Here is a 27,875-nt window from a genome sequence, read left to right on the forward strand (position 1 = left end):
GAAGCTTTCATTTGTTGATAAAACACTGGTGAGCTGATACTGCTACTAAAACACACTGTGGTACCAGGGGAGGCGGCTTCTCCACGGTCACCTGTGGTCATCTTAAGTGCACGACCTCTTTGGGACAAAGACAAAACCACTTCTGACTTCCAGGAAGAACTGAAGGCAGTGTTCCCATTTATCTAACTCCAAACTGAATCATGTGTGTGTGTGTGTGTGTGTGTGTGTGTGTGTGTGTGTGTGTGTGTGTGTGTGTGACATTTTCTGTGGATGGAGTGGCCATGCTAACAATCGGCCTTCCTTGAGTATTTGGACAGTGCATAGAGAGAGGATGGAAGAAAAGACTTAGAGTGGTGATGTGTTTGTCATAAAATATTGGATTGCTCTCCTTTTATGGAATTCTTAAAAGCTTCAACCACTAGTCATGAGAGAGACTACAGGACTCTTCAGTGTATATCTGGCCACTCATATCCATGAGTGTTTAAATGTTTCATTAGACAAAGGTGCTTGGTAGCTGTTGGTTGTAACTGGGGACTGGATTTTTCTCAATCTAAGTTGACTCATTAATTACTTCCATCTGAGAGGCTGTCTGTATGGTCCAAGCTGGCTGGGGATAAACCAGATCGAGATGCATGTAGATGGCCCCTGTCGGCCAGTGTTTTGGGAGTAGTTAAGCACAGCCCTCTACGGCACACTGAAGTCCAGCAGCTGCCTTTACTCCCTTCTCTTTCTTTTTGTTTTTGTTTTTATTTTTTAGAATCAAGTCCTCTAGTGTGTTCAGTTCTAATACTAGGAAACAGTGGAGGCATTTTTCTTTCTACCTACTAACCTACAAATGCTGCATCTTCTGGCTATTTATTTTTGTATATTTGCATATGTAGTGGGCATGGGTCAGTGATTTCCCATCATTCAGATTCTCCTAGGTTATCATTTGGAGAGGACCTTTCAAAACAAAGATATTACCATATAAACAGCATAATGCCAAGATGTTTGAGGCAGTGATTTGCATAGTAATAAAGATGTATAGAGGTCACCAAAAATAATATTTTCAGCCAGGCATGGTGGTACACACCTTTTATCCCAGCACTCAGGAAGCAGAGGCAGGTGGATCTCTTTGAGTTCAAAGACAGCCTGATTTACATAATGAGTTCCATGCCAGCCAAGGTTACATAGACAGACCTTGTCTCAAAAAATGTTTTTCCATGCCCCCCCCCCAGGCATTGAGAATATTGGATACACAAGAATGAGCTCATTTTGAGAAAGAGATGTGTAACCCCAGTTTTCATTTTCATCCCAGTTAGATGAAAGCATGCTGTCTGATGTCTGCGTGTATCTATCAGAGGATGTGAGTTAGTGGTACCTAGGGTGTCACTGTGAGGAAGAATTGGTGCTTAACTTTACTAGTTAGAGTAATAGGGATTCTCTCAAAATGGCCAGGAAAGAAGGTGATTCTTGGTCTTACTGCTGGGTTATTATACTGCGGCTGCTGGGCTACCTAAAAGGGTTTGATTCCTTACAACAGAGAATTTTCTAGACCCTCAAAATGCACAAAGCACATCTTGAAGACAGTTCCTTTGTGCAATGGAGCAGGATTATGAAAGGATTCTGTGCTGCTCTCCAGAAGAGCCCCAGGGTAGAAAGTCAAGAAGAAACTGACGTCAGGCTCCAGCCTTGGGTCATATTTCACCGCCAGTCTCCCATGGCTTCGAAATCAAACCCGACAGGTTTTGATAATCACGAGCTCAGAATTTTACCCACGCTGGATCAAGAATTGTTCTTATTGTGGTCTTTTCAACCGCCCATCTATTGATCGACTTATTCAACATTCTCTGAACGCTGGTAGAGTGCTGGGTACTGGGCTACAGAAAAGAACTTCACCCTCTTCTCCACCTCCAAAGCCAAAGAGATACACAGGTTGGGAACTCACTGCCATCCCCCAAGAAAAGCATAAAGGGCTTAAAAAAAAAAAAAAAAGCTTCTCTCCCAGACTATTGTAGTCTGGCAATAAAAATAAGTTCGTGTTGCTAAAACTGTGAAAAATCCTATCAGGTTGTAGCATTTCCCCTAGACCTCCTTGTTGGCAGCATCAGGCTGCTTGGAATCAATCAATGGTGAGCTACAGCATGTTAATTACCGCTGAGAAAGGAAGTGGCAGGTGGTGCCAGCTCTGATGGACTGCGATGCAATTGATGTTTCCTGCATTCAGAGGGCAAATGACAATTCGGTGATGTCTCTCTTCCCAGGCAGCAGATTGATAGGCTTCTCCTTCCAAACTGAAAATGGCAGCATGCCCCACCCAGGTGGCTGATCAGAGAAACCACCTCAGCTGGGCAGAGGTGGCAGGGGGCAGCTGGCGCCACCGCATGAATGGAGAAAGTGGCGGTCGATGAATGTGGGAACTGATGGTCCTCAGAAGGTTCACGTGGGGGCAAAGTCTCCTGTTTCCCTCACCTTGCTGCTGACACGCTTGTAAGAGATTAATCTGCTGCAACAATTGGTAGCTATTCATGTCTACGTGCATGGCTCTAAATGCCGAAATGAACCCTCAAATAAATGGTTTTGTGTCTCAGGAATCAAAACATATTCATGTGGGCTTGCCTGGCCCCTCTGAGGGTAGCGTTCATTTCATCTCTTTCTTCTCAGTGAAAGGACCTGGACAAAGCCTTGATTTCGTACGGGCGTCTGGAAATTAGCACGAGGCCTCTCGTTACACTAGGCACCTGGAAGGATTGACCTGCCCTGCCTCTCCTTGGATTCCAGGGGGAGAGGTGGAGAGAGCTGAGCTCAGGTGTGTTCTCTCAACAAAGAAAGGTGTTTTCAATGCTATCGTGGGGGAGGGATGAGGCTGTCCTTACCCCAGTCTGCCCGGTCCTCTCATTCTCTTGCCTGGGGAAGACTGGTTTTGAATTCCACTTGTTCACCGGGGGCACGCCCTTCTGCACAGAGCTGGCTGCTTTCTTCCACTCACAGTCTTTGAGGATCAAGTTTGTTGTGCTTTCATTCTTAGCCTCAGCACACGTCCATGTATAGAATGTAAGTCGTAATGCACCTGGATGGCCGAATCAGGACATCAACCGGTCAGTCCCGGGAGCACTCCCCCACTCCACTCAGTCCCCCTGTATCGTCAGAAAGCTCTGGTCCACTGTTTGAAAGGATTTGCTTTTCTCATTGACTGTCAATGGGAAATGCTTTGTAGACACTGACCTATAAGGCAAAGAGACAGAGCCGGCCACCTCTGACGCTTGACTGGTGCTTTTGGGAATCTGTTGGGACTCAGCTACTTTCTCAGTGGTCCTGAGGCAGACAGACTCCACCTTTCTATATCTGTTACAGGTCACTATCCCGAGCCTTCAGGAGTAGGCTGGGTAATTATGTCTACTTCTCTCAGCTCATTTCTACAGATTAGGGAGGAGGAGGGGGAGGAGAGGAAGAAATAAAGGAAGAAAGGGGGAAGGGGGAGAAAATATAAGGTTCTAGGTTTGACCCTCAGCACCACAAAAAAGGAAAGAAAGAAAAAAAGAATGCAAAACCCATGACAACGTTGCTGACCAGGGCAGCCCCTGGACCCCATTAGCACTGAAAATTCAGCTGACCCCACCCGTTGGGTCCTGTAAACTCTGCCTAGTAATCTGTCTCCTCCTGAAAATGCAATCCTGGGTAAGCACTGTCTGAATTTCCAGAGAATGAGCCTGAGACACAAAGAGGCTCAGGTACTCAACTAATTACCCTTGTCGTCTCATCGTCGTCTCGTATTGTGTGTGTGTGTGTGTTCGTTCCAACATGCAACTAGTGATCCAGAACTGTCAAGTTACCTAGCTCTGCTGCACCTCTCCAAAGTCCAACCTGCTGCACGCTCCCTGGGATAGCTAGCGATGTAGCCTGACATAAATCATGAACTCACTTAAAATGCAATGTCATATTTTATTTTGCCCCCACCCCTACCCACCAACCGTGCTCTTCTCTAGCATGAACTTTATCGAGGATAATGTCCTGCTACTACATCCCTCCCTAGGCTAGGCCTCTTCTTTATCTCACATGCTGATGGAGCTGTGAGCCTGGGTTTGAATGTGAGTGTCATGGGAATCATGCACCAGCTCTAACCTGGTGTGGTGACCTATACCTGTAAGTCCCAATACCTGGGAGCTGAAAGCAGGAGGATCAGGAGCTCAGGGACAGCCTCAGCCATACGGTGAGTTCCAGGCCAGCCTAGATACAGAAGACCCTGTCTCAAAAAAAAAAAAAAAACATGCGTGGTGGGAGACGGGTGCTGGAGAGATGGCTCAGTGGGTGTGAACGCTTGCTGTGTAAGCATGGGGTCTGGGTTTATATTCCCAGCACCTGCGTGAAAGCCGGGCATGGCGGCTGCACTTGTCGGGTAGAGACAGACTCACTGCCCAGCCGGTCGAGCTAAAAAGGGCAAATTTTGTGTTCAGTGGCAAATCCTGTTTCAAGGGACTAAGGCTGAAAGAAAGCATTCGAGGAGCCGCGGTGGCGTGCCAGGGTGAGCCCAGAGCTGTGTGCACCCACCTACACACAAGCACACACAATAATAAATAAGTACATTTTAAAGAAAGGAGTACATCCGGTGCTGAAGAACAAAGGGGCATGTGAAAGGAAAAGAACTGACAGAGGGTTGGGGGTGAGTGTGAGGAGAGGGGGCTCTTGCCGGCTTTCAGGGGGACTATGTAGAAGCTCAAGGCGTTCCAGGAGGGAGGCAGGAAGTCAGTCATTGGAAAAGCCCTCACGGTCCTGTGTGACACCAGAGCCAACAGCCTGATGCTGAGCAGTGGTGTGGTGGCACGTGACTTCAGTTCCCTGCCCCCATCCTAGAATAATAGAAGATATGTCCACAGTAGTTTGATGTGTGCACAGATAGGTGTGTGAGCAATACTCACATACATGCATGTGTAAACAAGACCTTCAGAGAATAACTTTGAAATAGTCCAGCAGTTCAATAAGGATATTCCTTCTAAGCACAGCCCCCAAGGGACAGGTAGCTCGGTTAGGATTCTAGTTCCTGCTCAGTACCGCTCCCTAGATGTCCCCAGAAACTCAGTGTGCCTTGATGTCCCCATCTGTGACACGGGACTGGTCCCCCCTGACCTGCCTCCCTCAAGATTCCTGCTGTGTATAGTTTTTAAGTGGAAAAGCCAGGGCTAGAGAGATAGCTCCGAGGTTATGGACACTTGTTGCTTTGGCAGAGCATCTGGGTCTGATTCCCAGCACCCATGTGGTGGCTTACAACCATCTGTAATTGCAGTTCCAGGGGATCCGATGTCTTCTTCTGGCCTCCGTAGGCACCTGGCATGCACATGGTGTACAAACATGCATGCAGGAAAACACTCATATACATCATATAAAAATAAATAAATCTTAAAAGAAAAAAGACAAACACTTTAAAATGGGAACAGTCAGCATTTAACTTTGTAATTGGAGTCAGTGGCTCAGTCCCAACAGCAGAGCCTGAAAAGGACCCACAGAATCTCAGGTCAGAAGGGGCAGTTTCCTGCATGGGAGACATAGACTGATGCCAGGTCAGGTGGTCCACTCCTTCCAGGACTGCCTCCTGGATAATGGCTGTGTACAAACTGCTCTGGGTCAGCTCTCTGGTCTGGCCTCTGATGACCAGTTGTCCAGCCCCTTCCTTGCCCACTAGTCAGCTGTGCTTTGAGCCCACCATTCAGGGGTTCCCGAAGGAGCCGCCTGCAGATTTTGTTCCATTTCACACACCCCTGGCCTTCCTCCAGGAAATGCCTCAGTTCTCAACAGCTTTAGTATCTCCCCAGCAAACACTGGTGCAAACACTCTTTTTCCTGCTGGCCACATAAGTCTGGAGATGGGGTGTAGAAGGAAGCCGTTACTATCATAGCAGAGAAATCTTGGTTCCAAGTCACACTGATCTGGGAAGGGGCAGAGGAGAGGGGACAACAGATTGGGGATGATAGTCCAAGCCACAGTGTGAGACCCAAGTGTAAAGTGACTCACACCTGCTTTCTTTTGTCCTTAAAAGCTAGGTGCTTGGTGCTTGAATCCCAGCACTGGGGAGATGGAGACATCTAAGTCCCTGGGACTCACTGGCCACCAGCCTAGCCAAATGGACAACTCCAGATCAATGAGAGCCACTGTCTCAAAAACAACAACAAAATATCGAAATTTCCTTGGCGGCCTGCCCTGAGGAGATTTCTTCCAAAGTCCTGGGGAAGACAATACGAATGGCAGGGATAATCTGAGGGAATGACTCTAAGTACACTGAGCTCTACAGTCCATGTACTTTATTCCTCTGAGACAAGATTCCATCTACACCGCTTCAGTTCTGTACTCATACTTAGCTCCTCTCTGGTCCCTTTTTCTCCTGTCCTCATAACTCTAAGTTCTTTTTGGTCTCCATCCTCATCTTCATCTTCACTCTTCTCCATCCTCATTCCTTCCCGTTCCTTTTCCCATGATCCATCTACTACCTTGCAAGTCTTAGCTAACTTACAATACCATGCAAGGCTTCCAAGTTCCCCACAGAGCAGTGAGTAAGCTTCATTTGCAACCCAAAAGGAGTGAATAAAAGAGGTGGGGTCATATAAGGCCTGGAATAAGTCAGAAAGGGAATTTATATGCTCAAAATATATTCTTTTAAGTGGTTAGGTGAAACGTTATGAGTTTATCATAAATGTGCTCAGACTACAATATTACAGGTGGTTAGGTAAAAGAGTCTGTAAGTCACTAAAATGTAACTGCCTCTCTATTTCTATGTCTCCATATACTGGCAGGGCAGGGTAACTCTGCTCGGAGCTAGGAAACCTGCCTCATAGCTGCACTACACCTGATGTGCAAAAAACCCTTTTGTTCTGCATCAATTGCTCTGGAATGCCATTTGGGCTGTGAGAGAAAGGAGGGTCTAAGCTTCCCTCCTTTCAAGGGAGAAACAACAAGAAACAAAGCTATGCACCTATGTTAGCCTGTCTCCTAGGCCTGGGAGATAGGCGGTGTCTCTGGTGTCTCTGTAAGGGTGTTTATCTTAATTCGGGAGACTCGGTGGTTGGTCTGAAATGCTTTTTCCTGTCTGCCTTTTGGCTTTGGATGCTACAGAAGTATATCAGATACAATACACTGTTAGAAGTTCTTGGGGAAGGTATGAGAGCACACAAGAAGTTCATAGCAGGAAACAGCTGATATATTTAAAGCCGAATAACACCAAATACTCCCTGAGATTTGGGTTCCTCTGGAAGAATCCCTTGATTCTTCCTGATAGCTTTGTCATAATCAGCTGAATTTCTACTTCATATTTCTGCTGTGGCTTGTAGCAACGAAACCAAGTGGATTATGTTGTCCTCCTCAGGCCTCTGCATACTCAAATATATAGGTGCTTGTGAACTGTAGTGACATTTTTCTTCCAGGGGAGATGTAAACATCTGCCACCTCATTATAAGGTCAAGGACAAACCAAAGTTCACCCTGGGAAACCAATGAGTTCATCAGACTCCCTTACAGAGCAGGAGTGTAGAGGGCTCCAAGCAGCCACCCTGTAAAGTCTGCACCTAGGATGGACAATGGCTACCCTTAGCTGCATAGATAAAGTCCCTTTCTGTTAACCTTTCCTGGACTATATACTCTATCCCTTCCCCAGACCCAGAAGCCATGTGCCATTAGGCAAAAATGAAAACAAATGGCTGGGAAGGGTGGCTGGACTATTAGATGAGAGTCCAGTGACCCTTCCCTCCCCCTCCTATGCGGGAATGTCAACAGTTCACAGGCCCAATTGTGATGGGTTCTTAAAAGGCAGCACAGCTGATCTGATGAAGATGACATCTGCTTTGCTTGGAGGACCATGTTCTACAACACGTTCTCACAAACATATGTGCACTTACACATCTGTAAACATGTATTCATATATGCACATAAGCTTAACTGCTGCTATTGTCCTTAGCCATGTTCTCAAGTCATCCATTGGCTGACTTATGTCTCAGCTACTGATATTAGAGATTTGCTTCTGTAGCTGGTTGTCAGCTATTATACTTAGGGAGAGAAATTCCTCTGTATGTCTACAGTTCATGTGAGACTCCTAGCTAAGTGCATCATCTGTTTCAAGAACCTGGAGCTCAAAAGTCCATCTGTGTAACCCTCAAAGACATCCCACCTCTGGCTGGGTGGGATGCTATACACACTTAACCCCGGCACTTGAGAAGCAAAGGCAGATGGATCTCTGTGAGTTGGAGGCCGGCCTGGTCTATAGGGTAAGTTCTAGACTAGTTGGGGCTACACAGTGAGACCCCGTCTCAGAAAACAAAACAAAATTCATCCCACCCTCTGTCTACTATGTTCCCAAACATGCTTGAGGCCTCCCATCCTCTGCTTCCCACGCCCATTGGCAGGCTGGCCTTCCAAGGCCACCACTACAACCCAGAACCCTTGAGTATGCACAGCAAGGCTTTTTATAACCGCACCAACAACTCCAGAATACGCCTGTATTCAGATGGTTTTTTTTTTTTCTCAAAAGGGCATTGATCTTCCTAGACTAGTACCCATTATTCTTCAGAGTACATGCCAGAAGACTGGCTTTCAAAGGCCTCTGCTAAGACCCCAGAGTCTCTAAGGAGGATGTGTAGATGACCCCTCACGTAAGAACTATGCCCCTCCTCCCACTTTCCAGAGTCTTTCATACCACACACATGGCCTTCCTCCTGAAAGCACATTTCCCTATCCATGATCAGAGAGACTCTGGCAGGCTCCTCTGGTCCCTCTCCATGTATGTCACTGTGGTCAACAAGTTCTGGTTACAGATCGGGACCCAGATCTCTGGGTAAAAGGCTCATTCCAGGTTACAGTCACATGACTCTTAGATGTGTGTTAGCTTCCTGGGACTGCCTGAGTCACTCAGAGCAACAGAGACTGACTGCCCTTGGGTGTAGACACTGGAAGTACAAAACCCTGGTGTCTGTTGAGCCAGGGTGCCTCAAGATTCTAAGTGAGGATCCTTCTATGCCTCTGCCAAGCCCTCCTTGGCTTGTGACCATCAGCTTCCTATCATGCCCTCTCTGTTCTTGCCTGTGTCCAGATGTTCCTCATCTCATAAAGACATAAGCCTTCTTGGATGGGCTGGCCACCATACTTCAGGGGCATGCTCACTGGCAGAATGGCCTTCAAAGACCACCCCTAGTACTCAGAGTCCATAAAGGGTCTGAGGTCTTTCTAACTGTGTCTTCAATAATCCGATTTCCAAGTATGGTCTGACTCTGAGGGGACACTTGTAGGGAAACCTTCCCCTGGTGTGAATCTTGTGAGTTTTGCTGTAACCTGTTCTGAGACGGCTAGCTAGCCTTCATCCTTAGCTTGGAAGAAATATGATCTTTTTAAAAAGAACATGGAAAAATACAAGGAAAACGCTCTGAAAGTAAAGTTGACAGCTGTGTGACAAGTAAAAGATTACACACACAATTTATGAACTCTGGCTGAACCGAGCTCTGAATGCCAATCTTCATTCATTATCTCAACATCTTAGTTACTTTTCCAGTGTTCTCCCAATGGCTATGCTGCGAGATCCTCCATTTGCCAAACTCTAACGTCAAGTGTGTTCTTTTATTTCTCCCCAAGATGTGGCTGGACCTGAAGACATTCAGTACTGTTCACTCACTTCCCAGTAGAAAGGCTTCTTCTTTTGTGCATTTTAATTTGATTTATACATTGTAAACCCCACAAAGACGTGTTTGTTATTTTGTGTAGGTATTATGATTTTGGACCTGTGTGTAGCTTATTCTTTTATTTTTATTTACTTACTACATTTTAAATTTTAATTAATGTGGGAGTTGGTTGGGTACAAGCCCCATGGTGTATATGAGGAGAGCAAAGAACCAGCTACTTAGTGGAGCCCAGGGATCGAACTTAGGTCGTCAGCCTTGGCAGCAAGTGCCTTTACCCTCTGAGCCATCTTACTCCCCCCCTCCACCTTTGTTTTTGGAGGCAAGGTCTTGCTATGTATCTCTGGTAAGGTCTCAAGCCTGTGGTGATCTCAAGCTCTGCCTCCTGAGTGCTGAAACTACAGGTAAGTGTCGCCATATGGGGCTTGCTAGTGTGTGTGTGTGTGTGTGTGTGTGTGTGTGTGTGTGTGTGTGTGTTATGCATGTGAGAGTTGGGATACCTGTGCATCTATCTCTATCGTTCTCCATGTAACTGCCTTTAGACAGGGTCTCCCAATGAATTGGAAACTTGCTGCCCTGGCTAGGCTAGCTGGTCAGCAAGTTCTCCAAATCTTCCTATCTCTGCTCCTTCAGCCTCAATGCACAGCCATTGCCTGCCTTTTATGTGGGTGCTAGGGATTTGAACTCAGGTCCTCATACTTGCATAGCAAGCACCCTTACTCACTGAGCCATTTCCCTAGCTCCTCTTTACAAAAATTTAGTTTTAAATTTCTTGAGACTTTCATGTACAGATACAATGTATTTTGATCACATCTACTCAGCAACCCCATTTACTCCTTCCAGACAACTCCTTACAAGTTCATGTCCTCTCTTGGTAACCCACTGAGTCAAGTTAGTGCTGCCTGTATGTGCATGGGTTTTGCCTGTGTATGCATGGGTTCTGCCTGTATGCACATGGGTTCTGCCTGTATGTGCATGGGTTCTGCCTGTATACACATGGGTTCTGCCTGTATGCACATGGGTTCTGCCTGTATGTGCATGGGTTCTATCTGTATGTGCATGGGTTCTACCTGTATGTGCATGGGTGTGAGGATGTCCAATGGGGCCTGGGCAATATATGAACCATCTTGTGAAACACACAGGTGGGTGTTGGGCTCTTGAGGGAAGAGGACCAGACTAACAAGAGCATGCCTGGGAAGAGCACAGGACTGCAAAGAAATATGATGCCCCAAGGAGAGCCTGGTGACAGTTTAGGACCTGTGGATCTTTGAGTGGTGTGGGCCACTGAGAGGCTAGAGAAGAGGCCTCCAGAAAAAGCATCCTACAGAGCACAGAGTACCATGACTTTATTTTAAAAGTTAGTCAGGCTAAGGAGATGGCCTGTGGGTGAGAGTACTTGTGCTTAAGTATGGGGACTTGAGTTCAAATTCTCAGCACCCACATAAAAATCTGGGTATGTGGGCAAGAAAGATGGTTCAGCAGTTAAGAGCATTGGCTACACCTCCAGAGGACACGCATTTGACTCCCAGCACCCACATGGCAGATCACAACAGTCTGTAACTCTAGTTCCAGGGGATCCATTGCCCTCTTCTGGACTCCAAGGTATGCACCTAGCGTACATTCATACATTCAGGGAAAACACCCTGACACGTTTTCTTTTTTAAAGCTGAGTGTGGCCATCTGATCCCCAGCACTGTGAAGGACAGAAGTGGGAGGCCTGTGGAGTTTCCTAGCCACCAACAAAGCTCCAGTTTCAGTCAGAGACCATCCTCAAGAGAAGAAAGTGGAGCGACAAAGCAGGAGAGCTCTGCTGGTAGGGGCGGAAACGGACCACTTACCGTCCAGACTGCCAAAAGCCTCCGCATGCATTCGCCAACTCTAGAGATTTGAACATGATCCTTAGCCAAATTCACACACACACACACACACACACACACACACACACACACACACACACACACACAGGTCTGTCTCTGTCCAGATTCGGAAACCTTATCAGCATCCATATCTTATCTTCCCACTCCAATACTGTCGAGATTCTGCCAAGGAAGAGTCCCCTCGTCAGTGTACAAGCCCAGCTCTGCTGCCTGCACAGCTGGTTGACTGCATGTTCTGGGAGGCCGTGTTCAACCATCAAGACTGACTTCCTTTCAGCTGTGCTCAGTGGCTTCCGAAGTATATAGAAGACCATAATATTTTCCAAGAGGGTTGTATAGAGATAAGTCCATACATGGGCAACTTAAAGAGCTCCATGAATAGCTGGAGGCTTTTATGTTTCAGACATCTTCAGTGCACACAGAAAATTATCAGCCATTTGTGACAGCCCCATAGAATGTTAGAGCCAGAAGCAGCCTGCAACACCAACATGTGGACCACTTACATTAACATCACCTGATGATATTTTAACAATCCCTACCCTTTGGTTTCATCTCGAATTATTCGAGTCAGAATCTCTGGAAACAATACTGGTTAATACTCATAACAAACTCATAGGAGATTGCAGTGCCCCATCAAACTCAAGAATCATTATTCTATTCCAACCACCTCCTTTAGTAAGGGAAGAAATAGAGACTCAGAAATAGAAGGCTTTTGAGCTGTGTGGATTAGACACCGCAATCAGAGCTTATAGTGTGCAGGTGTGGAAGATGTCTTCTTGTGCCTGAGATTCTGAGCAAGAAGGGTTAGTGATATAATTGAAGCACAACTGTGGCCTGCCTCAGTGTTTCCTTAGTGAGTGAGTGTGTGTAGAAACTGTCCAGGGCTAGTAGACATCTCAACTCCTCTTCTGCTTGGTAAGAGGCACCAGGAAAATTATTATGTTCCAGAAAGGTCAAATGCAAGTCTTGGGCAGACATAAGTAAATCCACACTCTGCTGGGACCCCATGGTTCTCAGGAACCTGTGGTAGTCAGTGTGCGGGTTAGAACACACAACGGTGAGTGGTTCCAAGAAGGCTTAGTAGCAGTGTCTTCTCAAATGGAAGCACAGCTGGCCTTGCCGTAACTTCATGTGGGGATGGGAAGAGATGCAAGATCCCAAGAGTTTTCATGCCTAGACTATCACATGGTCTTTGAGACCGTCTCGCTAGCTATGGAGCTGACTATGACATTAAACCCCTTCTCCAGCCTTCACTTCCTGGGTGCTGGGATTATGGGTGTGTACTATCATGTCTAGCCCGGGTGGCCTCTTGAGGACACTTCTTTATTTACTCTGGATGTTTGGAGTCTCTCTCTGTCTCTGTCTCTCTGTCTCTCTGTCTCTCTGTCTCTCTGTCTCTCTCTCTCTGTCTCTCTCACACACACACACACACACACACACACACACACACATGACAGATCAGGCCCTCTGTCCCTCTGAGTGCATGTTGTGTTGCTTAGTTTTTGGTGAACCTGACACAAGCTAGAGTCATCTGAGAAGAGGGACCCACAAGTGAGAAAATGCCCCCATCACGTTGGCCTGGAAGCAAGCCTGTGAGGCATTTTCTTGGTTGACATGGAAGAGCCCATCCCATTATGTGTGGTAGCACCCTTGGGCAGGTGTTCCTGGGTTGTATAATAAAGCAAACTGAGCAAGCCAGGCGAAGCCACCCAGGAAGTAAGCAGTATTCCTCCATGGTCTCTTCGTCAGCTCCTGCCTTGACTTCCCTCCGTGATGGACGACAACCCAGGGGGTGAAATAAACCCTCTCCCCCCCAAAGTTGCTTCTGGTTCTAGTCCTTACCCGAGCAATAGGAAGTAAGTTAAGACACATGTACCCCTCATCAACATGTGCGTCACTCATCAGCATGCCTGGGGCTGAAAACAGACACCCCTGCCAGGATGCAGCATGACCAGCAAGCCTAGTGCCCAGCCTGGACCCTGGTTTCTCCAGCTCAGTCCAAACTCTTGCTCCCTTTGAGTCAGGTGTTCAGTCAGATTCTATCAGTCTGGCTAGAGGACAGGTGTGTGTGTGTGTGTGTGTGTGTGTGTGTGTGTGTGTGTGTGTGTGTGTGTGTGTTGTAGAGCACCCTCCTCAGAGCATAATAGCCCTCCTCCTCCTCTAGGCAGCTGTGAGTACTTGCAAAGTAACCGCTCCCACACACAGACACCTAGAGACGGGGCCTGTTTCCTTATAGATGTTTCCTTATAGAAGGAGGGAGCTGGGAGAGGCATTGGCTTCTCTTCTCAGTTCTGGCCACTTCCTCCTGCAACCCCCATACATAATTCTGCCCTAATTGCCCAGGGTCTCTGGAGGCACTAGAGTAGTAGGCTGCACAAGGGTAGCTGAAGGGGGCTCCATTTACACCGTCAGGAGAACTCATCCATGCTGCGGCAGGACTTTCCAATGGTGCGGCTGCGTTGGGGTCACCCACACTCCTGTCGGTAACCCCTCACCCAGGCTCTGTAACTAGGTCTGATAAGCTCATTGCCCCGCCCCCAAATTTGACTTCAGTGGAATTGTAGTTTGTTGGCAGTTCTCTGTAAGGAGGGGTAGATAATTTGTTTCTGTTTCACCAGGGAAAGAGCTGAGGAAACAGTATTTAACTCTTGGCTGGTGAGTTACCAAGGTGCCCTGTAAGTATGGGAAAGAGATAGGCAAACACAAAAGCCCAAGCCAGAACTTAGGACGAGGAAGCACACTAGCCAGCATGAGTCTTTGAAACTGCCCTGTGTGACTCCAATGTCAGGCCAAAAGAGTCTGGAACTAACTCTATTGCTTTTGGCTAGATAGAGGTTAGGATGAGTGTCTCGCAGGAGTCCATGGTTCTGCCTGCCTCACTTGTGTTTCTACATCTGCTCTTTTCATACAAGCAATTCCGATGCCAGACCCATGGATGCTTTGCAAGAATAAGCCGGGTCTCTATCATCTTGGACTTCCAGCTTTAGTTGAGTGTGGAGAGAGGGTCGAAGCCCGCAGATTCCTGCAGAAGTCTGTTGGGACCAGAGCCCATTTTGGTTCGTTGACTTCTTCAAGACACGAGAATGCTATCAATACAGGGACCTATGCAAGGGGTAGAGCAAGCGAACCCCAGCAGCAAGGTTGATTCCCTGCGGATCCTGACTTGTGCCAAGCCGTGTGTGTGTGTGTGTGTGTGTGTGTGTGTGTGTGTGTGTGTGTGTGTGTGTGTAGGGCAGGGGAGAAATGAAGGCTTCCAGGCTCCAGATAAGGCTTACTGTCCCCCTTGCATGCACGTGTCCTTGCGTGCATAAACCCCAGCAAGCGGCAGGCCTGGGCATCCTCGCAGCCGGGACAGCCCGGGGCGCGGGGCCCCAGGCGCAGCAGCTCCTTGCAGGGCGGAGGGCGGCGCGAGGGAGGGAGCGAGGGACGGGAAAGGCGAGCGAGCTGCCTCAAATGCCTGGAATAATTCCGCTTCCGTTTGGAAAGCCGCAGCCTCAGTCCCGCCGCCGCCCGCCGCGGCCGCCCAGCTCCAACTCCGCGTCCCGCCGCCATGGCCACCTCTCCGCAGAAGTCGCCCTCGGTCCCCAAATCTCCAACCCCCAAGTCGCCTCCGTCCCGCAAGAAGGATGACTCGTTCTTGGGGAAACTCGGAGGGACGCTGGCCCGGAGGAAGAAAGCCAAGGAAGGTAGGAACGGCCGAGGCCGCGAGCACTGCGGGGACCCGGGAGCCTGGGGGTGGGGGACCCCCTGGCAGTGCCGGGGCGCGCCTCGCACTGTCCCCGCGTCGCCTTCCCGGCCTTGGACGGGACCAGTGTTCTCTCTGGGCCACACACGGAGCCCAGGCTTCGGACGACTGTGGTCCCAGAGCCCAGGCCCAGCCGGTCCCCTGCGCCCTCCGCTAGGCCGCTGTCCCCGCCCTCTGCGCGCCCGAGGGCTGGCATTTGCCAAGTTGTTGCTGGAAAGTTTTCTCCTGCTCCGTCACTCCCCGCTCTCAGCCTTCATTGGTCTCTGCAGCGCCGTCGTTTCCCGGGAGCCTTCGGGTCCTTGACTGCAGCGGCGCTGGCCTCCTTGGATCTCTCGCGGGTCCCCTGGGCTGGTGTGGACAGTGATGATTTGTATCAAATGCTTGTTGACTGAAAGAGTGAGGAACGCGCCCAGGTGGAGGGAAGGATAAACTGACTACACCTAAGGGCCATGACCCTGCTGTGAACCCGGGCATTCCATTCCGAGCTTTTATTTAACAAACAAAACAGCAATAACAAAACTCCCAAACACTTTCTTTTTCCCACCATGGTGAATCGGAGCAATCTTGGTTTTTTGTTTCCAAAATAGTTTCTGTGTGAAATACTTTGTCCTGTAGGCAGAGCTTGCAACTCTTAAGTGTGTCAAAGGAAGTGATGTTTCTCAGAAATCAACATGATGATAGGTGTGTGAATAAGAGCTGCAGGGTTAAAATGCTTCCTTTTTTGGCAGCACTGGTATTGAACCTAGAGGGCCTTGGGGCAGCTGTAGGAGTACCACCCTCTTGTTGCTTTTCTTTTGAGACACCAAGTCGGCCGGCCAACCTTGAGCTTACTCTGTAGCCCAGGCAGGACCTTGTGGTCCTCCCTTCTGCCTCAGCTCAGCCTCAGCCTCAGCCAAAGCAGTTGAGATTACAGGCCTGCCCTACCAGACCTGGTTTGCTGTTGATAGATTGTTCTTGTCTGTGGTACTGGAGGTCGGTTTTAGAGCTTCATTGATGTTAGGCGAGTACTCCACCACTCTACTCTGTTCACCAGATCATTTCAGAAGTAGTACTAGGTCTGAGGTGATGAACTGGGAAATGTCTCATGTTCTTAGTCTCCTGAAGTATGGAAGCCACTTTGCTGTTTAATTAGCAAACTCAATGCAAGAGCTAAGTGTTGTTTAGATTGCAGAAAGAGTCTACAACTACACCCCCCAACCTCTGCAGTTAATGTTACAGCTAGCTCCCCCTTATCAGTGGGGGAATTGCTCCAAGCTGCCCAGTGGATGGCCAATACTATGAGCTGTACTGAACTTGATAGATAGTAAGCTTCTTCCTATACATGTCTATGGTGAAGTTTAACCTGTATGTTAGGCACAGTCAAAGATGTTAACATGGCTGAGTTGGGATGGCTCAGTGGGTATAGGCACTTGCCACGCCAGACTTGTGATTTGAATCCTACAATAAAGGTGGGAGGAAAGAACTGACTCCTCAAAGTTGTTCTCTAACCTGTGCCAGAATGCCCACATACATGCATCATGCACACACACAATAATGATAATAACAGTACTTAGTATTGCAGACATTGCAATGCTACAACAGTCAGGCTGATAATTGAGCCAGTAACAAAGATGGCTACTAAGTTACCAATGCCTAGTAGCATATACAATGTGAAGCCACAGGACTTCTACCCCAGGCAGGAAGGTGTAGAATGATGCAAATTATCATCAGGCTAATCAGAATGGTGTGCGATGTAAAACTTAGGAGTTATTTCTGGAATGTTCCATTTAGTATTTTGCAACCACAGTTGACCACAGATCTCTGATACCACAGAAGTGGAAATTGTGGACAAGTGTTTTGGTAAACCCTGATTAATGTATAGTGGGTGACTGATCATGAGATCCTAGCTTAGGAAGTCCTTTTTCTAGATTGTATTCCTGGTATGGGTGATCCACCCACCTGCTGATTGACAACTCAGAATTACTGAGGCTCCTAACTAGCCAGCAGTGTTCATCCCACTGTTACCAGCTATGAGAAAGGTTTGAATTAGCCCAAAGATGATCAGATTGTTCCCGATACTATCTTGGAGTCTGTGGTGTTGGCCATTTTAAAATAGACTGTAGTACTTTCTCGAGTCTAATCTTCAGTATCCGCTGTCCCTGCAGCTGGTCCTCAGGGACATGATCTTAAGGCTCTTTGGCATCCTGTCTTTTCCGTTCATCAGAGCCCTGAGGAAACAGAAGGTCAACTTGGATGGGATTTTGAAAATAATTGATGAAGGAGTGTGGGGAGAGAGTGAAGTCTGGAGGGAGTGAAGCTCTGTGGGAATGTGTGTTGTTTGATATGAGCCAGCCATGTCAAGGACTAAGGCCTTGGACCCCTGGGAAGCTGGCAAAGCTTTTCCCCTCGATCAGGCTCAGAACAATGGCCAAGCCTTCTTCTGGTCTGAGTGCAAACGTTGACAGTGTGCACAAGTATGAGCGTTATGAACGACTGACCAGTGTGTTCAAACACACCCGCAGCTTCCTCCTCCCGGATGTTTAATCCAGAGACTGCCCATCTGCAGACACCTCCTACGGAGCCCGGCTAACCCCTCCTCCTGTGCTGTCCATAATAAACTTGCTGAAGTTCTGAGTTCCGGCATAGTTGGTGCCACTCTACCAGAGCGTGCACGGCCCACCTGACCCCAGCTTTTCTGTACGTGTGTCTGTTCTTTCCTCATTCCCTCAACACCTCAGTCAGCTTTCTGTGACCCAAGCAGCATGCGCTGCAGTGAAAGAGTTATTTACAGAGCCATAGGCAAGATGATGAGAGCCAAGACAGGATGCTGCAATGGCAGGCATGTCCAACCTTTCTGTGTTGTGACATGATGTCACCTGTAACATTGGTGATTGAAAGCCACCCAATTGAGTTATCCCCCCCTCCCCAAGAATTGTCATAGAGGTCTTCATAATGTTTTAAGTGGGCTTATGGTTTTGCAGTAGGCTACACTGATAGCCTTCCTTGGTTGTGGGTAGCCTATGACCCACAAGCTCTCAGCTGTAGTGACTTCAGGCTGGGTCTCGCTCTGTGTCATGTGTGACTCACAACTCGGTGCTGTGAGGAATCTGCCCTCTGTTTCGCTCTCAATCTTCATGACTCCTCAGAATCCTGTGCATTGATGTGCTTAGAAACCATCCTAAGGCTTCAGCATGGGTTTCCCATGGGACCAAGAACCATCCATCATCATCTGATAACCTGCTTGCTCTGTCCCACTGTAGGACACAAAGATTGGAAAGATATGATGTGTGTTAGAATATTTAGGTCAATGATTTCTATAAAAAAATGTCTTCCTTGGGATGCTTACTACATACATCATAGAATAAGTCTCATGTAGAAAGTATCAAGTAAATTTCCATATTTGTGTTTCATTGTTTTGTTTTGCCAGGACTGGAGATCAAACCTCAGGTCTCCTGCATTCAAGGCAAGCATTCTATCACCAAGCTACAACACCAGCCTTATAAGTTTGGGGTTTTTTTTTGAGACAACATGTTCTAATGTAGCTTGGCTGGCCTTGTACTCCCTCTATAGCTGAGGATGACTTTGAACCCCTGATCCTCCTGCCTCTACCTCCCAAGTTCTGGGATTTTAGGCATGTACCATAATACTCACCCACTCCTGTATTTTTTTTTTTTTCATAAGAAAAACGAAACAGACAAGGGGCTGGAGAGATGGTTCGGTGACTAAGAGCACTGGCTGCTCTTTCAGAGGACCAGGGTTCGATTCCTAACATCTATAGCAGGTCACAACCATCTGTAACTCTAGTCCCAGGGGATCTAAATGCCCTCTTTCTGGCTTCTGCAAGCACCAACCATACATGTGGTACACAGACACACATGTAGGGGGGAAATACCCATACACATTTAAAAAGATTTAAAAACACACACCAAAAAAACACTGTTAGATGAACAAGGGAGAATAGGAGTTTAAAATGTCTTTCATAGCTTACAGTTTTATGTTTGACTTCTGTCCTATCCTGTTTTAATGTCTGTGACATAGGACAAGTTCCTTAAACGATCTGTCTCTCTTTCGTCACCTGTAATGTGAGACTAAAATTCCTTTTATTTAGTTAGCTAGTTTTGCAGTGCTGTGACCAACCCTAGGGCCTTGTATGTGTGAGGCCAGCGCTTTTCCGTGGTCTCCCAGGCCCCCACTTCCCCCTGGAAGTTGTGAAGTTTAGAGAGGCTATGTCATATGCATCACAAGGCACACACAGTGGCTATTGAAATTGACAACTTACTTTTAAAGAGTCTTTGAAACTTGAAATGCTCTTTACTGTGGGCTGTAGAACCTTCTATGGCTGCTGTAGGTAGCTAGTGACCGTCTGAAGCCCATATGGCACTCATTTGGACCTTGTAGGGAAGGCTAAGTGGCCATTCTTGGCAAGTCCGATCCTGTTCCCAAGATGTTACATGTGAGCTTTCGACCCGGGCCTGTGCTCAGGAATTGTAACTCAGCTAGCGTCTGTTTTGCTATGGGGATCTAATGAGTTTCCAGTCCTACGCCATTGTGAGACCAGGGCCTCTGTGCAGAGGGAGAGACCGGAAGGCTTGGGAAGGTTCACACAGAAGAGCCTGGCTTCCTTCTGTCTCCATAGCTGTCACACGGAATAGTACGCGACTGAGGAACAGATTTGGAAGCAGGGAGATGAGTCAGAAGGCCCCTAGAGTGATCCAGGTGACAGACAGTGGGGTCTGACACAGAGTAGCAGCAATGGGGGTGTGTGTTGAGAGTTGAATTCTGGGTGTTGTCTAAAGATACAGCGAGAGGGAGTTATTGAAAGGCTGAATGGAGGCCGGGCGTGGTGGCGCACGCCTTTAATCCCAGCACTCGGGAGGCAGAGGCAGGCGGATCTTTGTGAGTTCGAGGCCAGCCTGGGCTACCAAGTGAGCTCCAGGAAAGGCGCAAAGCTACACAGAGAAACCCTGTCTCGAAAAAACCAAAAAAAAAAAAAAAGAAAAAAAAAAAAATGAAAGGCTGAATGGAACATGAGGGTCACATCAAGGCACCAGGGCTCATCGGTCTGAACAGCTGCAAAATGGAGATGATTTGAAGGTGATGGAGAATTCTGCAGATCCACCTGCTTTGGAAAGGAGAAGGTTCTGGGTTTTGGTCTTGTCTAGGTAATGGTTCCTGTTGTACTTCCATGGAGAGATGTTGGGTTTGGGTTTGTTCTGAGTCAAGGGGAGGGTCTAGGTGGAGATGCAGCCATGTGTATTTCAATCCATGAGGTCGAATGAGATCGTCAAGTGTGGTTATAAAATAGAGGACGTCCAAGGACTGAGAGGCCTACGGTTCCCCAAACTCCGAAGCTGGGAGATGAGGATCCAGAGAGAGATGGAAGAGGCCAGGAGCAGTGAGAGGAAAACTGGGCTAATACAGAATCCCGAGACCAAACAGAGAGCCAGTTTTATTATTCAGGTGACTTCCCGGGCCAAGGGCTCCTTTTCTGATTCTGCTTCTGCTTCTGCCTGGGCTCCTGGAGACGGTCAACATTGTTCAGCTTGAGTCCTTAAATCATCTCCCGTACCTTGTTCTCTCTGAGTTTGGTCCTGGTGTCTCTCCACTTTTCAGATCCCTTCTCTAGCTGCTCTTCTGCTCAGTAGTTCTTCCTGCCTCCCTGGATCCCCCCCACCCCCACCCCCCACCCCCACCCCCCGCCCCCACGTGCACACCATTATCTTACTTGCTCCCTCACCTATCATCTGCCCATGATGATTCTCACATATCTCAAATCTTGATCTTTCACCCATGTTCCTAATACATCTTCCCACTGCCTTTCGGATCGTTCATGGAATCCCATCTTTACATGCCATCAGTGGAATTATTTGTTCTACTTGTCACCCATTCATGTCCCTTCTTTCATCATCTATCAGCCACCTCAGCAGCAGTGTCAGGCCCTTCCTTAAAATCTTTTTTTATTATTTATTTTATGTGCATTGGTGTGAGGGTGTCAGATCCCCTGGAACAGGAGTTACAAACAGTTGTGAGCTGCCATGTGGGTGCTGGGAATTGAACCCAGGTCCTCTGGAAGAGCAGCCAGTGTTCTTAACCACTGAGCCATCCATCTCTCCAGGCCCCATGTCAGGCACTTTCCATTTTAGAAGTCAGTGACTTTTTTAAAGGATCAGACAGTAAATATTCGACACTGAACCTGAAGTTTACAAAGTTTTCACCTTTTTTTTAGCCATTTAAAAAATATCAAGTGCTTTCTCAACATTAGGGCTGTGTAGACTGGTAGCAAGCTGTGTGGGGCATGGGCAGTGGGTAGCCCAGGACTAGCCATCTCTCATCCAGTCTCACTGACTCCACTTTCTAAACACCATGACTTTCACTCAGGCTAAGTCCTGTCTTCTTTTAGGCTAGTTGTTTATTTTTTTTAAAAATCCCTCCCCCAGTTTTGTTTTGTTTTTTTCAAGTATTGCAGTATATACCCAACTAGTCTATCTCTGGTCCATTTTTCTTCTTTTTTTATCTTTTGGCCAATATATTGTTTTGTTTTAGTTTGGTTTCGGATTTTTGAAACAGGGTCTCACTGTATAACCCTGGCTGGCTCATAACTTGAGGTGATCCTCCTGTCTCTGCCTGCCAAATGCTGCGATTGTAGGTGTGGGCCTCCATGCCTGAAAATACGTTGTCTAATTTGTTCCCCCAAGAGTTATTCATTTTTATGTTTGTGTGTGGGGGGAGGGTGTTTTGTGTGCATGAATGTGTGTGTATGTGTACATGCCTGCAGCCCAGAAGAGGGTGTTGGATCCCCTTGACTAACAGGTTGTGAGCACTCCATGTGAGTGCTGGGAACCAAACCTGGGTACTCTGGAAGTGGAGCCAGGCTCCTAATCACTGAGCCATCTCACTAGCCCTGAAGTTTGGGCTTTTGTTTATTTATTATTGGTTTACCTTTTTTTTTTTTTTTTTTTTTAAGTACCTCTGTAGACCAGGCTGGCCTAGAACTCACAGAGATCCTCCTGCCTCTGCCTCCCAAGTACTGGGATTAAAGGCGTGCGCCACCACTCCTGGGAGGAGTGAAGTTTTCTAATGGCTAATTTTCTTTGAAGCAATAACCTCTGCCTGGCTTTGTTGTTTTACTTTTAAGTATAAAGGGAACTTCTCCCCAGGACAGATTTCTCTGCATTCCAAGCTTCTTTTGTTTCCCTTTTAAGAAATCTCCATTTTCATCACAGGAAAGACCCTTTATTTTCTAAACACATCCTGGGCTTTCTTGTGTTCTTGCCTTTGGGTTGGAGGGATGGCTCAGCCATAAAGACTAGGCTCACAACGTAGATGCTGCAGTTCTTCTATCCTGTTCATGTACTGTTTGACTTTTTGGGTTTTTGTTTGTTTGTTTGTTTGTTTGTTTGTTTGTTTCTCAAGACAGGGTTCCTCTGTAGTTTTGGTGCCTGTCCTGGAACTAGCTCTGTAGACCAGGCTGGCCTCTGACTCACAGAGATCCACCTGGCTCTGCCTCCTGAGTGCTGGGATTGAAGGCGTGCGCCACCACCGCCCGGCTTATTTGACATTTCTAAAAAGACCTTCTTTATTCAATAAACTCTGTTTATTCATTATGACCCAGCACCCTGTAGACCAGCATGGTGGTGCAAGGCCTGTAATCCTAGCATTTGGGGGGTGGGGCAAGAGGACCAGAAATTCAAGGTCTGCTACTTAGCAAGTTCAAGACTGTGCTGGGCTGTATGAAAACAAACAAACCACACAAACTCAGATGATCTCCTTCTGCATGTCTGAAGACAGTGGAAGGCTCCCGAGTGCATCAGAGCCTCTCAGTCCGCCACTCTACTGTGACACTAGGGACATTGCATTTCGGCCCTCAATATCTGCGTGGAACCCACATCAGTAGTGGGGTTTTTGTGGGATGGATTTCCCCGTATTTACCTTGATGAAAATTGCCCTCACTGACTGGTTATATAATTACAGTCGAGTTGCTTCTTTCTGGTGGCGCTTGCCCATTTCTAAAATTAGGGGATTAGGCTGTGTAACCTCTGGGGGCCTCGCAGCCCTTCTATGATTTCTGAGCTCTGATTTCACCAGGCTTCTCTCAAACTCCATTTTATTGTCTGCACGGGGTGGTCTGGGAATTACATCACCTCAAAGACTCTTTCTTTCCTTTGCTAATGAAGGCACCTCTGTGTCAGGAGGAGGAGATGGAGACCTGGATAAGTGGGCTCCAGCCCAAGGACACCTCCATATTAGGGATTGTTCTTGTCTCCTGGAATATCTTTATTTGGCTAACAAGCGCAGTTCATAATTACGTTGCAGCCATTTGTACTGGAGAAGAGACAGAGTCATTCCATGGACATCCGGTGAACATCTAAAACCCCCCCTCACTGTTGTGGATAAATGGGCCACATTTGAGGAGAGCTGCACAGCAAATTCAATATTAAATTGCTTTAAAATGTAATAGTAAAGTACTTTTAAAAACCAGGTGTAAACTTGTGAGCAGTTTCAGTGTGTCGTGGAGCCTGAATCCAGTGAGAAGTCCAGGTAAGGACTTCACCTGAGGGCCAGAACCCTGGATACGGACCCTCCTCAGCCTGGGCCTTAGGCCTCACCTGTCCTCTGTTTCCCCTGCAGATACCATGCAGGCAGGAGTTGTGTGTATTCTGGTCATATTTATATCCAGGTGTCTGTCATAGCACAGCATACTTAACACCCACTCCATGAAGTCTGTTTTTAACTGTATTGGATCATCAATGAGCATCTTCTTTACATCAAGGAAGTCCTCAGCTTACCCCAAATTTTCTTGTAATCTTGGGTGACTTTTCTGATCCCTGGATTCCACCTAGACCTCAACTTTTGGGGTGCATGTGTATGTGTTTAGGTTGTGAAAATGCCTCCTCTCGCTCTCCCTAGGGATATATCTTCTTTGTGAGAAGACATTCTCAGTGAGTCCTATTATTTGGCGGACCTCTAAGAGCAGAAATGGAGTCCTAGAATATGTGGGTTCTGACTGCATAGTGTGAAGGAGTTGGGTGGGTGAGGTGGTGTGGGGCAGCTGGAAAGGCTTCCTCTGCTCAAGTGGCTCTGGACACGTTCATGCCCACGTGCCTCAGTGAAGGACTGGGGTGAGGTAGCTCGCTGGCCAAGGCTGGAGGTTGGGGAGCAGTAAGACGTAGGCAGACCAGACCTCTCTGAGATTCAGAATTATTTCACTCCGGTCTGTCCTTCCTCTCGCCTCCTGTACCCTTTCTTACCTGTCTCAACCTCTGCCACCCCCATCCCCACCCCCAAGTGCAGAGCTTAAGGAACTATGAATGAACCAGAAGCAGGGCCCCCTCAGCAAGAGTCCTGCCCATCAATCAATCATGGCAGCTAATTAGGTGGTGTGGCACCAGCCTGTAACCCCAGCTACCTGGGAGGTGAGTCGTGAAAGTCTCAAGTTCAAATACTGCCTATGGTGCTTTGAGAGACCAGTCTCAAAATGAAACAATAAGACCAGGTGTGGTGGCTTGTTCAAGGCTAGCCTGGTCTGCAGAGCCAGTTCTAGGACAGTCGGGGCTACACAGAGAAACCCTGTCTCAATCAACAAAAAACAGCAAGGAGCTGACTAAAAGGCCCAAACAACAACAAACCCCACAGGTGTCTGGAGACCATGGGACAGCTTGGAGTGTTGTTACCCAGGCACCAATCACTACCTTTTGAGATAGTGTCTCTCTTTGGCCTAGAACAGATTCACACACTGTTCCCTTCAGCCATCCCTGTGCCTCTGTTAACACCCACTGTTCTCTTCTGTGCTGTGGTGAGCACAGGCCAGCTCTCAGCAGTCAGGAACAAAGCTCTGCACAAATGAGCTCCTGGGGGTGACTGCGTTGGGCGAGCAGGGGCTGCTTCTCCCATGGTGTGAACCCAGGTTGTGGGTGCCCCATGACTGAGGTGGCTCAGCACAGTGCTCTGTGATCCTCTCTCTTCACGACACCTCCGCTGGTAGAATCTAAAATCTGCTAGTTCCATTGACTCAGGACAGTGATATTGCAGACAACTTTTGCCTTGGCTGGCATGGCAATGAGGGCTGCAGGCAGCTCTGATGAGGAAGGCGAGGGGAAACCAGGAAGGCTTTGTAGTCCCATGCTCAAAGTTAGGGGTCATGGCGCACGCACACCAAGGTAATTGAGGCAGGCACCAAGGCAGCAGGTGTGGGCATTCTGTACAGAGAATTCTTCATGTCTATCAAGTGCATTAGTTCTTCTGTTACTGTCTTTCTTGTTGATGTAACAAAATGCCCGGTGAAAGCTACTGAATGAAGGGAGGGAAGGAGGGAAGGAAGGAGAGGAAGGGAGGGAGGGAAGGAGGAAGGGAGGGAGGGAAAGAGGAAGGGAAGGAAGGGAGGGAGGGAGGGAGGGAGGGAGGGAGGGAGGGAGGGAGCGAGGGAGGGAGGGAGGGAGGGAAGGGATGGGTTAATTTTGGCTCACAGTTTGAGGGTGTGTTCATGGGGGAGAGGGCACAGCAGCAGGAGTGAGTCAGCTGTCAATATCACAGCATCAGTCAGGAAGCAGAGAGACAGGTCTGGTACCTGCTGCCTCCTTTGTATTCAGTTTTACCCCCCCCACCCCTACCCCCTCCTCCCACCCACCCACCCCAGGGATGGTGCCACCCACAGCCAGGATGGGTCTTTCCTGCTCTGCAGAACCTTCCTTGACATATCTTCATAGATACACTCAGAGGTGTGTTTCCATGGTGATCCTAAATCCAGTTAAGTTGACAATCAAGATTAACCATCACAGTCTTGAATCAGAGAGAGTTATGGGAATTTAGGGCACAGTCTCAGATGCGTGTTCCTGGGGACAAAGGCCAGCAGGCTTCTGCAGGCCGGATTAGGCTCCTCACTGGGTAAATAATGGGCTTGAGCTGTTGACACTACTGTAGAATCACACCTTTACTGGCTCCAGGAAGCCAAGAGGGTGCTGGCAGAGGAGCCCTGCTTCTTGCCCGGTTCACCCCACACCCCCATACCTCAGGCTTGGAAATAAACACTCCTCTCTGCTGAAAGGAATCTTCCTATTTACCATAAGGCTGAGTGCGTGCGCGCGCGCGCGCGCGCACACACACACACACACACACACACACACACACACCCTTCCTGGCTCTCAGCCCTGGTGGAGTAGACCTGCAGATGACAGGTAGTTAATAGTGACAGGCGGGAGAAGCCTGGGCAGCAGCAGCAGGAGCTGACAGTTTTGAGGCTGTTTGCAAAACACAGGGGGAGGGTAACCCAGTTCTGATGTAAAGCAAGTGTGAGGGTGCAGCCCTTCGCAGGGAGCTGCAGCTGCGGCTCAGATGAAGGTTGCAAGGCTTCATGGTGGGCTCGGTTGCCCCTTCCAGCGCTTGTCCAGTCTCCCGGAGGAAGAACAATGCTTCACCTGCCTTTCCTCCCTGCCTGTCATTATGGTAAATTGCAAGGCTCCCTGATGACTCTGGAGAGGAAGATTGATTTGTTCCTTCTGATTGTCACTGTGCTAATGTGACAGGGTGATGGGCACCCAGATTCACGCCTAGTAATGGCTCTGCCAGAGGTGGATGTTAACACAATTGGGACCTGACACTTCAATAAATCGGGGACATTCTACCACAGGGATCAAAGTTCAGGATTGCTTAAATTGGTGTTGAAGCAGGTGGGGAAGAGGAGTCCAGGGGCCATGAATTTCATGGTTGGCAATTGACTTTCAGTTAGGAAGGCCTGACTGTCAGCTTTTCCAATGCTATGACATCAATTGAAGTCATTTGGGCTCCTGGCTACCTAGCCCTTTCAGGATTCTGGTTCTGGGAATTGTGATTCATAGTGTTCTTGTATGAAAAAAAAAAAAAATCTAACAGCCCTGCCTGTACCTCTGGGGTTGGAAGATTGTGTTTGCTGGGGATGAGGGGGGGAGTGTGAATGACAGATTCATCTGCCTGGTGTGCTGGTACCTTGCAAACTACCCTTCTCGCCCAGGCCTCTTAGCCTTGGACCTCTTGTCTTAACTTGCAGGCTCATTAGCATGTGTGTCATGATGCTGTCACACAGTAGTAACTTGTCTTCACACAGCTTCTCATGAGGTGGGAATGCATGTTTCAGGTTTCTGATGGAAGTTCAGAGGCAGAGGAAAGACCATCTGGTCCCTAGGGAGGGGTAGTAATTCTTTTAAATCTATGCTGCGATATAGAACCCATCTTTAAATGGCATCATTCTGCAGTGTGTCCACTGTTGTACAATCATTGCTGTAAGTTGCAAATGATCTCTATCACCTTTAAAAAAAATTCCTATGCCTACTTCCCAATCTACCATTTGTTTCCATGGATTAGCGCATTGCCCTGGATAGCTTTAAGATCAACTTGACATAGCCTCCATTGAGAAATCGCCTAGATCAGATTGGCCTATGGGCATGACTGTGGAGGACTGTCTTGATTGTTGATTGATGTAGAAAGGCCCAGCCCACCATGGGCAGCATCATCCCCTAGATGGGCAGCCCCTGACTGTGTAAGAAAGCAGCAAGCCAAGTATAACAGCCTGCAAGCCAGCTAGCAAGCACCATCTCAATTAACTGTATACTTCAGTTGTGAAGCAAGTTCCTTTGGTCAAGGCGCTCTGTGGAACAGCAAGAAGACTTACCTTCGGGTT

The 27,875-nt window shown here is 48.0% G+C and overlaps 1 protein-coding gene across 1 annotated transcript in view; it reads left to right on the top strand.

The window, feature by feature from the left end:
* Positions 1 to 14,843: 14,843 nt before the first annotated feature.
* Positions 14,844 to 27,875, top strand: part of Parva (parvin alpha) — a 152,284-nt gene continuing 139,252 nt past the window's right edge. Inside the window, exon 1 of the mRNA XM_006978603.4 lies at positions 14,844 to 15,188. Within this exon, the coding sequence (XP_006978665.1) occupies positions 15,053 to 15,188 (136 nt within the window). The 5' untranslated portion in view covers positions 14,844 to 15,052. The remainder of the gene's footprint in view (positions 15,189 to 27,875) is intronic.

This window comes from Peromyscus maniculatus, chromosome 1 (assembly GCF_049852395.1).
Source record: "Peromyscus maniculatus bairdii isolate BWxNUB_F1_BW_parent chromosome 1, HU_Pman_BW_mat_3.1, whole genome shotgun sequence".
Lineage (NCBI taxonomy): Eukaryota > Metazoa > Chordata > Mammalia > Rodentia > Cricetidae > Peromyscus > Peromyscus maniculatus.